The following is a 14,120-nucleotide window of genomic DNA, read 5'->3' as shown; positions in this document are numbered from 1 at the left end:
TGCTAAGTGCAGAGGCTGGCCTAGAACTTGTAATTCTCCTGCCTCAGGCTCCTGAGTTGTTGGGATCACAGGTGTGCACCACTGCACCCAGCTCTGTAATGCGTTCTTATCCCATGCTACCACACTACTAGTATGACTGAAAAATTGTTCTTTTGTTTTACAAGTGACAAAAAATTTGTCTTTTGAAGAGTTAAATTTTTTGAAATGCTTCCCCCCACCCCTATTTGCAAAGGTAGTACTTATTTTTCAAATAAGAAAAGGAAAGTAGATGTAAAAACAAAGTAATAACATTTTATTTCCTCCTTTGAAGGCAACACACTGGAAAAGCAACAATCTTTGACCTAATACAAAAATTGTTCCTTAATGTTTTGCCAGGAATGTTTTGCCAGTTTTCAGTATTAGAAATTTCCTGAAGCGTTTTAAGTACTTGTTTACATATTTTAAAATTGAAGCTAATGAGTTCATGCATTTCCATTTGTATCTGTAAAATCTGGGATTTTTCTTTGAGACCAGTCAGCATAAAATGTAATTAATCCGACCTTAGGCAGGTTCCTTAGGCAGGTTCTGGAGGCTCACTACATTCCAAGTCATCCACCATAGTTTGCTTTCAAGACTAAGATTCAATAAAACCTTAATGGAATATGAAAAACAAATTAAGCAATTATGCTCTCGAAATATTTATGCTAAAAACTAGCAATTTTTTCTTCAAAGCATTTACTTTCAATGTTTAAAGCTTTAGAAGTTAGCTCAAAAGTTGACAATTACATGAAACAGCAGTATCCTTAAATATTTAAATCGTGTAATTTTAAAAATCATTGTAGACCATTAAAATTATAAGCTCAACACTATGAACAAGCCATTCTCCAATTTATACAAAACTGGGCTGGGATCCATTTTGTGAACTACAGGGCAATAAGTAGTGCAGCTAAGCAACTAAATGAGGACATTGGTGGGCTCCTCAGGAGGTTTTTTTTTTTTTTTAAGAGAGAGTGAGAGAGAGAGAGAGAGAGAGAGAGAGAGAGAGAGAGAGAGAGAGAAGAGAATTTTTAATATCTATTTTTTAGTTCTCGGCGGACACAACATCTTTGTTGGTATGTGGTGCTGAGGATCGAACCCGGGCCGCACGCATGCCAGGCGAGCGCGCTACCGCTTGAGCCACATCCCCAGCCCTCCTCAGGAGGTTTTTGAAGGATGGTGGGAAGTAAAGAAAAGGGAAAGAATGATGAGGAAAACAGTAAGAAATAAGGTACAGATGAACAGGTTCACTGGTAGGAACTCTTCAGGGCCACCCATGTTATAGACTGCCTACCCTTAACCTTATATCACACTTTCTATGCAGTTTTATTGACTAAACATTAAACTCCATCTGGACATAAGACCATTTACAAATAACACTCTATAAAAGAAAACAAATGCAGTTAAAAGGATAACAGTTATCAAAAGAAAACACACTTTTTATAACAAAGTTGTACATTTACTTTAAAAGTGTGGAAAGTTGAAGCTAATAGCATAAAAAATTTCTGTATACTTGGGCAAGCCTATGGGATCATCTGCAATCATGGATATGGATACACTGATGATCATGAAATGTAAACGAAGCCTCATTTTTATTTATAAATAGAATTTGAAGCTTACCACAAGCACTATGCAATTTTCAGTGGAAATCACAGATTTTGTAACAGGGTTATAGAGTAAACATTGAGACAATGATCAAAGAGATCTACAAATTTCGAATGAAGTATCAGTAATCTGGGTGATGTATTATTAAACTTCCACTACAGTAAAATTTAACCAAAACCTTTCTGGGAGCTCCTTAAGCATCTGTTACAATAGTCTGACTCAAAATTTCTATAAAGAAAAATGACTGTTCCCTTTCTCATTTTACTCTTGACTTTGAGAATATGCTAAGTGTTATCAAAATGAATTCTGACACTGTACTCTCTTCCTCTCAGAGAAGTATCTGGGAATGAACAAGAAGACCTCACCAGGTCACATGATACAACAGTGACCTTAGGCGGGTTCCTTAGGCAGGTTCTGAAATTAGATGTACTTTGACTAACGAAGTATTTTTTTTTAAATCTAAAACACCAATCTTTATTTTTCATCTTTCTTGGTTTGTATATTTTAGGCTTTTATAAATTTCTTACCAAATAACACATTCCAAAATGTTTATTTAGTGGAATTTAGCATCTTACCCTTTATTCTGACTTCAGGGTATTCTCTATGAAATTCTATTACAAGTGAACCCTTTCAGTGTTACAGATAGTTTGATTCATTTCATTAAACTGAAAACTACTTATATACTATTCTTATATGTATTATCATACACAAACACAATATGCCGAGATCTAAGTTTTTATTTAAATACTTAAGTCACTAACCAAGCAAGACCAAGTCTTCAGATTTCATATTATCTTTTGCCATCTCAAAAATTAGCCAGATTTTGAAAGAAAAAGCAATTTGGAGGTCTTTATAGGTCTTTTCCATTTTAGAATTAAGTCTTTCTGTAAAGTGTGTGTGTGTGTGTGTGTGTGTGTGTGTGTGTGTGTGTGTAGAGGGGTGTTCTTTTGAAATCTCTGCTAAGGAAGGAAGGAAGGAAGGAAGGAAGATTTTTATAATGGCAAATTTGATGACTGGTTTTAATTGTATGTTTTTACTGAACTTTTCAAAAATGTGATAATGTTGTGGAATGAAAGTAATATCTTGGATAACTGGGAGTGAATAAATGAAGGATTTAATATACTATACTATCATAAAACACAAACATGAAAGGGCAGTGTAATCAAAATGTAGTTTTAAAATTCCTGCCACAGAATCTTTTGCAAACAAATTATCAAAGACCACTGAATATGAAACTATTAGAAGTAGTAAGTTGCAGCCGGGCATGGTGGCACATACCTATAATCCCAGCTACTCAGGTGGCTGAAGCAGGATTGCAAGTTCAAGGCCAGCCTCAGCAACTAAGCAAGACTTTGTTTCAAAATAAAACAAAAAGGGCTAGGAATGTAGCTCAGTGGTAGAGTGTCTTGGGTTCCATTCCTAGTACAGGGGTTGGGGTGGGGGGTAGTAGTAAATTGCAACTATTTGTGTGGGCTGGTAAGTTGCTGAATATCTTCACAATCAAAATTATTTAAGATCCTATTAAAAATAAATTCCATATTTAGCATTTACACTATGAACTTTCAAAGTGGCAAGTGAGAAAGCTTATACTGAAAAGTCAATGGATTTTCCAGCTGTTCAATTAACAGCCTCACATCCTTCAAGCCCCCCCACCCGTCCCTCCCAAGCCAACAACTACAAATCCAAATGCTCTCCAGATAGTTCCATTCTTAGCTGAAGAGTAGGACTTTGCCTTTTAAAGATAATAGAAGATGAAAAGAAAAATAGTGAGCTAATAAAATTTTCTTACCTTATAGATAATTTAGAAATAGATGAATAAAGATCTAATATTCATCTATACTTAAGATTGAAATATACTTTGCATATTATTGATTTTTAAAAGTCTAAAGTATTGAAGTATAATTTTAAACATATAAGGAAGTGTTCCAGTTTTTATAAGTGGATAATGTGTCACAACATAGCTGGTTTTTTAATTTTGGGTACTCAAAACTAATAGTTTTCTTATAACAATATTTATAAATAAAAAGTAACAAATATTAATGGAGATCATACTAGGATAAACACAGCACCACATTAACAACTTTTTGGTTAATGCTGGGCTATATATATAATGATGGTCCCATAAGATTATATTGCTTAGTAAAATTGTAACTATCTTGGTGTAAATTCAATCTGTGTTTGCCCAATGAAACTGTCTACAGATGCATTTCTTGAAATTGGGTCTCACTAAGTTGCTGAGTCTGGCTTCAAATTTATGATCCTTTTCCCTCAATCTCACAAGTTGCTGGGATTACAGACATGTGCCACTACAACCAGCTAATGATGCATTTCTTAAAATTTGTCCCAGGTCATTAAGTTATGTATGACTGCATATATGAATGTAAATTTTTACGAGAAAATTTTGGAAATGTAGGAATTCTCTGTTATTAGTACTTTAACTTTTTAAGGCCTATTGACCTCTTTTTTTAAAGAGAGAGAATTTTAATATTTATTTGTTTATTTATTTATTTTAGTTTTCAGCAGACACAACATCTTTGTTTGTATGTGGTGCATGCTAGGCGAGTGAGCTTCTGCTTGAGCCACATCCTCAGCTCCCCCATTGACCTCTTAAGTCCCAAGTTTTCAATTCTGCAAAGAGTTCAATGAAATTGACACAGGTACATTAAAGTGGGTTGAGGGGCTGGGGATGTGGCTCAAGCGGTAGTGTGCTCGCCTGGCATGCGTGCGGCCCAGGTTCGATTCCAAGCACCACATACAAACAAAGATGTTGTGTCCACCGAAAACTAAAAAAAAAAAAAAAAATATATATATATATATATATATATATATATATATATATATATATATATATATATAAATTCTCTCTCTCTCTCTCTTTTAAAAAAAAGTGGGTTGAAAATCATAACCTAGAGCTTATATATTATTAATATATTATGTATAACTAATATAATAATATATAATTAACATAACATATAATTTAAATAGGTTATTATTTCCAGCCTATTTTAATACACCTGTGTCAATGTTGTTGAAATAGTCACATAATTAAAAACTTGGGACTTAATGGGTTAATGGATCTTATATGTTATATACTTATACTATAAGTAATACACTATATTTAATTTTTATAGGTGTTCTATTGAGGGCAATGGGATAAAATAGGTTAATTTCATTAAACCTATTTAAGCAATTGTTTCTATCAGAAAGATATTTTCTTCATGAATATAAAGGATTTTGTCCTTCCCCGTTGTGTGGGTAACTCCAACTTGATAACCTGCTCAGTAAGAATTGGTTTAAATACCAGTGCTAAAGAATCCAAAAGTCAGAAAAATCCATAAATCTAAGGTAAAAATATTCTATTTTACTTTATTGTCAAAAAAAATCAGAAATCTGGGATGCTTCTGGCTACTTGAATAAAACTCACTGCAAACCCAAAGGGGACAAAGGTAATGAGAAGAAATGCCTTACTCCTGAACTGCTCTGCTTTCTGAAGCAGATGCTTTTCATCTCACATATCAATACTGAATACATTGTTAGCATCTGCTTCCAGAAGGTCCCTCAATGCAGGAGCAAGTCAGTATGTTCTAATCACACAGCTACCTCTCAGGCAAGCAACTTTAACGTAGACTTGAGGTTTAGGTAGATCTGGTATTATCTAGAAGACAGGCTTAAATTTTGCAAAAAGTTTCCAAAGAGCAGAAGAAATTAAGAGTACCAGAACTGAAGACACCATGTGAGACAACAGACAAAATATTTCCAGACCTAACAAAACCACAACCCTTTCAGTATAGCCTGAGGTATTTTAAAATAATTGTACAAGCTAATAGCATTCACAGTTTCCAAAGTTGCTTTGGACTGAGATAACTTCAAAGGTTCACAATATTTAACTTTTAGACATATTTTCCTGCAACTGAGTCTTTCCTCAGACTCCTGGAAATATCAGACAGCTATCCAGTGGCAGAAAATGGTCCTTGTAGTAATAAGGTTTCTATTTCCCAATTATTGTGCTATTCTGATGATATGATTAAAAAAATAAGAAATTTGCAATTCATATAAAAGGAAACCTTGCTTAAAATTCAAAAGCAAGTCCAGTCTGGTGGAGGTATATAAGACATTAAATAATAGAGTCAGATTCTTTTTTGAAGATTCCAGATGAGCTTGACAGCAGAGAGTTCTGGTTGTCCAACATTTTCTCCATCTTTTCTCCTCCAGTAGTTTTGCTGATCTCTCTTTGCTTCTTACTATGGATCCATGGGATAAAACAAAGCACAGTACCTCCAATAAGAGGAGGAATTCCAGCCAGGTAGAATGCCACATCATAGGAGTCCAGTTTGTCACGAAGTAACCCTGTGAAGGGAAAAAACTGTCATCAAGAAAGAACAAGTGTGGCTCTTAGTAGTCCTCAGATCACTCAAAATGATGACCTAGCCCCAGCCTCATAACTTCACCTCAGTAGGACTGACTCAAACATCAGATATCAGACATTTTTAAGAAACAGATCTGAAATATAAACCTTTTCTGATATGAAGAAGGAAAGACCTCCTATCTTTAATCTTATCACTGAGTACAGGCTTCTGAATTCTCACACCAAGATATTAATTGGGAGAAATATTTGCAACTAAGCTTCAGCTTTCTGAATGCCCCTTAGAGACCTCTTGAGGTATTCAAACACACGATATAAACACTTAGCTGGGGCTGGGGCTGGGGCTGGGGCTGGTGCTCAGCGGTAAAGACTCGCCTAGCACATGCAAGGCCCTGGGTTCGATCCTCAGGTATTGTGTCTAACTACAACTGAAAAAAAAAAAAAAAACACTTAGCTGAAGGTGGACAGAGTATCCAGATGAAACTTTACTCAAATATCTATATTTCAAACCAATATTGAGCCTGTTTTTTCCCTATAATAAATAACATGAAACGCTTTTAAATTATAATCCAAAAGCATGAGAAATTGTAAATCTAAAAGTCAAGATTAAAAAATTAGGTGGTTAAACATACATTGGAAGATACTAAGGCTTGTCGGCTCTTGGGGAGAAAATATAAGAATGTGTATTTGACACTCTAATAGATCTTTGGGCTCTGCTTCTGGAGACTGTTATTTACAGTACTCCTTACTTCCAATTTCCCTAACAAAACCTAGGACTCAGGATTTTAAAAGTTTTCTTAATTTTTTAAAGCTTCTATTATATAACCACAGTTATCTAAAATGTCCAGGGAATATATTACACAGAATATTTCTCTGACTTTGTTAAATAAATAGCTGAGGATTTATCTAGTTAGTTACTACCACAGAGAAATGAATGTGTATATTCATTCTGGATATAAATAAAAAATATATAATATCTCTAAATACACAACCTCCTTATCCTCTGAATCAGATTTTGCCTTAAGAGTATGATGTCCTCAGAACCTCTAGTTGGTTAAGGACTTTTTGCTTCCAGTTTCAGTGTATAATTATTCTGTTCACTTTGGAAGGTTCCAGTTAGATCCCTTATTCTTGGTCTGTTAGCAGTCACTTCTGATAGCAAACACCATTCCTACTAAAGCACTACTTGTGATCTGCAGTGGATAAGCTTATATGATATAAAAGAGTGAAAAGTTGCTTAGTGATATTCCATTGTATGGATATGCTGCATTTTTCCCATTTACTGTCGATGAAGAGTTGTTTACACTAAATATTATTTTATGAACTATTCCTCAGGGGTATATGTATAATCAATCCCTTACACAAAGCATGTACATTTAGAAATCTTTCAGAATCTTCATCTTTTAAAATATCATGTTCCCAATTACTCCAAAGCATACTCTAAGTGAAATATAGAAATTGTGGAAATTTTTTTAAACCTTCATTTTATTTGTTTTTATTTTTATGTGGTACTGGGGATCAAACCCAGTGCCTCACACATGCGCTCTACCACCACCGAGCTACAACCCCAGCCCCTAGAAATTATGGAAATTTAAAGCCTAGAAGCCTACTCTTATACATTTTATTGTTTTAGATGCTAGAAATGATAAGAGAAATTCTCCAGCATACTTTCTCAGTATAGTTATAAAAGGACCATAATTGATAAATTACAATGTATTTTACATTAGTGAGGCTTAGGACCTAAAATAGAAAATGCTATTGAATTAATATACTACAGGAGAATCATTATATTTACCTGCAATGGGTGGGCCCACAGTCATGGGTATAGACATGAATCCGAGCAGAAATCCAATTGCTTGGGATACATCCTGTGCACCAACTAACTCAAAGGCAATGGGGGCCATGATAGAAATGAAGCATCCGTCGAAGAGACCCATGATGAGACAGACAGCAATGAGGGCCCCAAAGACACTGCACAGGGGAATCATCATGGACATCAGACCAATGAAGAAAAAGGAAAGTACCTAGGATAGATGACCGTATGTCAACTCTGTTTTTGGAAAAAGTGACCCTACTTATTTCCCATCCCCTCAATCTTAAATACATATCCAGATCCCTGAGTTCCATTCAAATTTTCTTAAAATATCCATTAGAGACAAGGATAAACTATTTATATATTTACTGCAAACTCTTTGAAGTCAGAATCTATAAGAAATTTATCCTTGGACTAGAGATTATGAGGTTTAAGGATCTTGCACCTAGTCAGTGCTCAATCGGCTCAAATTCATTCATCAAGCACTTGATATTTTTTATCCTTCAAAACTATCATCTACTTTACTTGCAAAGATATGTGAATCATCCCAGAGATAAGGTTCAGAATATTTATTTGGAACCACCAAACACCTTCCAACTAGCGTTAGCTAATAGAATCAAACTCCTGATTTTGCCTGCTATTTGGTAGGCACTGTGTTATATGCAGACATTTCAATAATGAATAAGAGATGATTTTTACCCTTGGGTTATAAAGCAATGGACATTTAAATAAGTAAGTGCAAATAAATTATTCTAGAGTTCAAAGTATAGTAAGTACAAAAATGGAAGGGAATAGACACTAAATTTTCTGGGCAAAAACTAATTAAAACTGGACAATTTACTAATCAGCAGAAGAAATGCTGTTTTAGAGATACTGGGGATTGAATCTAGGATCTTGCAAATGTTAGGCAAGCACTCTAACACTAAGCAACATCCCCAGCTCTTTTTATAAACAAGTTTATTTTAAGACAGGGCCTCACTAAGTTACCCAGGCTGGCCTTGAACTTGCAATCCTCCTGGCTCAGCCTCACAAATAGTTGGAATTACAGGTGTGTCCCTAGGAGCCTCCAGTCTCTCTTTATTGTCTCCCAAAATAAATATTGGTTCACACTCAAATACTGATCTGTATATACTGGGACACAATTTGAAAGATGAATAAATTTAGCATTAACATTCAATCTTTGTTCTTTCTCTTAAACACAGCAGTTCGGGTTAAATTTAAATAGGGGATTCAGAGGTCCTTAATTCTCTTCTAGGTTTGTACTGCCTTAATAAAAAAAGGACTGTTTAGATGTGTATATTGCTTTTGTTTTCTTAAAAGCATCCAAGGAAGCTTTTTTTGTCATAATATCATAGGCTCTAGAAGAATAAGTGCAACTTGAGTTTAATTTATGTACATGAGAGAAAAGGTTTTTTTTAATGCTTTCTTATTTATTTATTTATTTTGGGATGGTGATTTAGGGGATTGAACCCAGGGCCTGGTACATGATTAGGCTAGCGTTCTACCACTGAGCTGCATCCCCAGCCCACCTTCCCCATTTCTATCCAAAGATAGCCATTCTTGGAGTCTTGGAGACATGTCAGTTTAAGTTTGGCTCAGGAATCTAAGTATAACTCAAGAGGAAAAATGAGCTACACCTGAATAAGCAGAAGGCATTTGTGCAGACACATGATTGGCGCAGTTAGATTCAAGTGTTGTTTCTAATAGGTTTATTCAATATAAAGTTTCCAGACTTTCATATCCTCTAGCTAGACACCCAGGGCAGAAAAGCAGCTGGCAAAAGTCCTGTTGGTCACTCACAAACTAAAGGGAACTGTTCAGGTCACATAGCCAGGTGGCTAACTGTTTTGGAAGCAAACAGTGGCCACCACACTTTCCAAGTGCTTTGCCAGGAGCCCACTCACCTGTGCTCTATAGCACACGAGTACTACTGTGCATCTGACCCTTCACACCAGTGCCACAGCCTAGATAAGACGATGGAGCCTCTGACTTGTATTCTGACTGGGGAATAGTTAAGTGTTTAGATATTATTTAGAATTAGCTTCCATTTGGTAAAGTCTATACTCTCATTCCAAGGTTTAGAAAAATGTAAAATGCTAATGTGGAATAAAAAACAAAATTGGACAACACTGGCCACTCCACTGCATCTGAAGTGGAAGAAGAAATTGATACAGGAAGATGGATATGAAATCCATGATCCTTTATAAATTACAAATGTAACTCATGAATATATTCTTTAAACAATTCAAACCTTAGAAAAACGTACACTGTAATATACGAAAGGCTTCCCTCCCTGCTTCTGGACTCAACCCATGTTCTCTCCTCCTCAGGAATAACCTCCTGACAATGATTTGCAACCCTCCCATTCCTATGCACACACACACATGGACATGATGTCCACGTTCAGTATGTCCATGTCATACAGAAATGACACAATGGAAGTGCTCCAAATCAAGCCTCTACCATAGAGCTACATCCCCAGTCCTATGAAACAGGGTCCTACTAAGTTTCCCAGGTTGGTTCCAAATTTCTCATCTGCTTTCCTCTGCCTCCCAAGTAGCTGGGATTAGAGGTGTGCCACCACGCTCAATCCTTTCATACACAATTATAACCTTCAAACCTTTCATCCTTCCAAAATTACACCTTTAAGACAGATAGATCTGTAGTCATTTAATCATGACTAGAAAGACAGACCTGTGAGGTTAAGAAAAGTGGTAGGAAGAAAGCAGGGTAAACACAGCCTTTCCCCTCCAATGAAGGATATACTCCAGAACTTTGCAAGATTTCCTTTAACTATTATCATTCTATATAATGCAATTCAGTTGTATCCTTCTACCAGGAGCAGTGGACTTTGTTCAGCCTTTAGAATTACTAGGTTAAAAATAGCTGGAACTTGGATCTTGATGAAAGTTCAAATTCAGAACTTTTAAGCAAAAAGTACCAGGTATATTCCTAAACAAAAGATTATCTATAAGCAAAGACCTCTAATTCAGGGAAACCAAGGTCTCCTTTCTTGAGAACTGTTCCAAATTGGGATCTTCCTTCTGTATTTAATATGATTATTAAAATATGATAAAAGCAAGGATTTTTTCACCATCTTCTCTGAGCTAGTACTTTACATAAGCAGTCACCAAGTATCTTCAGCACTGTCCTCTGTGGTTCTAAAGACAAATTGCTAGTGAGACACTCACTTCAGAACCTATCCTCCTCTGCTCTGCAGCCTCCCAAACCTGAGATGACTGTGTCCTGAAATGTGGGAGAGCTGTGAAGTGTGTTTATGTCACCCAGTGTTCTAGGACTAGCAGCTACTCAGAAGTGGCTCCAAGGGAATAAGGAAGAATGAACTGCCACAGCCCCCTGAAGAGACAAAAGTCTGGAGCACGTATGTCTGAGAAAACCCACCACCAACGAAGGAATGAAAAGGAGATAAGCAGAAGGGCATTCCAGCCCAGAAAGACTGGGTCAAAAGGCAGGCAGCCAGGGAAGGAGGGAGGAAGAAAAAGGAATGTATATACCAGCAAAGCTGGACTCTGCTGTAGCCAAGAAGAAGCAAAGAATCAAAAATCTTGGGCCAAGAAAAACAGAAGAAAGTATAATCCCAGTGACTCAGGAGGCTGAGGTGGGAGGTTGGCAAGTTTGAGGTTAACCTAGTCAACCTAGTGAGATTCTGTCTTCTCAAAATAAAAAATAATAATAAAGGACTGGGCGTGTAGCTCAGTGGTAGAGCACCCTTGGGCTCTGTGTTGGTGGGCTGTGTTGTCTCTTGGGCTGCTGTGCTTACAAATGAAGCCCATCAGTGGCTCCCAGCAGTCCCAGGACACATCTAAGGACTTTCCAGCTCCTCCACCAGCCTCTTTAAAATCCAGTCATCCCCCCGTGACTCAGCGCAAACTACTGGGTGTCCCAAGCACATACTACTGCCCTACATTTGGATGAAAAAAAATTTACATAAGGGCTTAAAGAAGCCAGTCTGTGGCTAACTTTTCCATTGAAAATAAAATATCTGATCCACAATATTGACTTTTAACTCACTGCCATCTAACAGACCAAATATGGGAAAGTTAGGAAAGTTCTATTTTCTTTTGTAAATTACTCAAAATACCTAAGTATTAAAATGTCCACACAAAAGTGTTGCAAAAGACCTGCCTGTCCCATGTGTAGGGGGAAAGAACTTTCAGAAATTATTCTGGAGAATGTTTATGTATAAAATATAGCATGACTCTATCCTCTGAGCCTTAGAATAGGCTCCAGAATCCCTCACCTGGACCACTTCTCATTCCTACCTGCTCTTCCTCCCCTCCCGCACTCTTGCTTCGCTTCCTCTAATCCACCCTTTACACACAGCGCGTGTACAGTAGTTTTAGAATGTAAAACCAGACCAACACTCTCCAACAAGGGCCCACTTTACTTACAGTAAAATGTCCTTGTCTTGGTTTTCAAGGCCTGGATCACTGGCCTTCCCAGCTTTCCAACCTCTTCTGTGAGGCTCCCTGTTTTCTGAATCCCAAACACACCCAGCATTTTCCTGCCTAAGTCCTGCTCCAAGAACTCAGAGACTATGTCTCTCTTTTTTATATCTGGATTGGTGTCTGGGGCACAGAAGGCACTCAGAATTTTTTGAAAAATAAAATGAAGCTCTGTAGTACAATAAATGCCCATTAGAAGGCTCTCTTGACACTTGGGAACTAGTCTGAACATTCAGCTATGTGTTCACTACACAACCATAAGTGAGGATGTCCATAGTAAGGTATTGATAAAGAGGGGCACAATCATTGTTCAATAAATACATTTTTAAAAGTAGTGCATAAATATGCATGAGGGCTTGGGTTTAATTCCCAGCACTGCACACCACCTCTGTCTGTACTTCCTTCTGGACCTACATGCACACAAACACCCATGGTGAGGCAGCCTCTCTGTTCCTCAGTGGACATATCTGTAAAAAGAAATAAGGACAGTCCCACCCTTACAGGGATGGGCAAGGATAATGAGATAATGCAAGAAGAGCACTTACTTCATCATCTGAATGTGAAAGTGCTCAATGAATGGGGGTTGTTATTACTTACAGTCAATTAATGCAAGTTACTTTATCTGTAATAAATGCTTTTATCATTTAATTTCGTATTTCCAAATTTCACTTTTTCTTCAAGGCACTGCTCAAATACTGCCTCTGATCACTAGCACGAGTCAAAATACTTATTCCCCAAAATCATAAATTCCCTCTTGGTTCTCCTTTCCCTTCCTTCTGCAGCCAAGTTTTTTGGGTATAGTTGTCTATATTTTCATTTATTCAATTAATCATGTCCAATCTTCTGTATTTGCCACTCTATTGAAACTGCTCTCTATAAGGTCACTAATGGCCTCTCTGTTGCTAAATCAGTGAAGATCTATTAGTCTCCTTCTCACTAGCTACTGACGTAGTGCTGGCCTCCTGCCCTTAGAAACACTCTATTCTTGGATTTTTCTCTCCAAGCTGGCCACTCCCTGTTGGTCTCCTTGCAGGTCCCTAGTCCTCCACTCACTCCATAAGCCCATGAATACCAAAGTCCTGCAGTCTCTTATCCATACTCCTCCAGGAGCTCCAAGCTCAACTTGGCTTCTTCACAGGCACCAGACATTTGACCCAGCAAAATTGAATTCATCATCCTCCTTCACTGATAAGAGTGGAAATTCATCTACTCTGTTACCCAGGTCACAAATCTCAAACCCAGTTTAAGTGGCTCCACCAAACACTCACTCTCATATTCCTGATTTACTCCTGGCATCTCTGCCTTGGCTTCTCCTGCTAAAACTACTTCAATAATCTCCAACTAGTTCCCATGCTTCCACTCGTGTGTGTGTGTGTGTGTGTGTGTGTGTGTGTGTGTGTGTAATTTACATATAAAACTCACCCATTTACTGGGTACTATTCAATGCCTTTTAGTATATTCACAACATCATAGAACCACCAAAATCATTTAATTTTAGAACATTTTCATCACTCGAAAAGAAATCCCCCACACAGTATCAATTACCAATTCCCCCTTCCCTCCAGCCCCTGACAACCACCCAATATACTTTCTATCTCTATGGATCTTCCAACTATGGACATTTTATATACATGGAATCATTCAATATGTGGCCTTTTCTGACTTCCTCAACTCTTGCCCCTCTTCCTCCACTCCATTCTATCCAATTAATCTTTATAAAACACAACTCATGTCACTCCCTTGCTTAAAATCCTTAAACGTGAACAACTCCTGATTGCAGAATTAAGTTCATCCATTCTCATGCACATTAAGTTCCTTCCCAACCTAGCCCAAACATCAACTATTCTCTTTATTCCAT

General features: G+C 37.0%; 1 protein-coding gene across 1 annotated transcript in view; it reads right to left on the bottom strand.

The window, feature by feature from the left end:
• Nucleotides 1-3,108: 3,108 nt before the first annotated feature.
• SLC16A10 (solute carrier family 16 member 10) overlaps nucleotides 3,109-14,120 on the bottom strand; it is a 117,094-nt gene continuing 106,082 nt past the window's right edge. Inside the window, exons 5-6 of the mRNA XM_081293983.1 lie at nucleotides 7,779-8,007; nucleotides 3,109-5,967 (exon numbers count right to left, since the gene is read on the bottom strand). Of these exons, the coding sequence (XP_081150109.1) occupies nucleotides 5,735-5,967; nucleotides 7,779-8,007 (462 nt within the window). The 3' untranslated portion in view covers nucleotides 3,109-5,734. The remainder of the gene's footprint in view (nucleotides 5,968-7,778; nucleotides 8,008-14,120) is intronic.

Source organism: Spermophilus citellus, assembly GCF_964194105.1.
Source record: "Spermophilus citellus genome assembly, chromosome: 5".
Taxonomy (NCBI): domain Eukaryota; kingdom Metazoa; phylum Chordata; class Mammalia; order Rodentia; family Sciuridae; genus Spermophilus; species Spermophilus citellus.
Note: the sequence above shows the minus strand (reverse complement) of the source record. Positions and strands in the feature narration are given on the sequence as shown.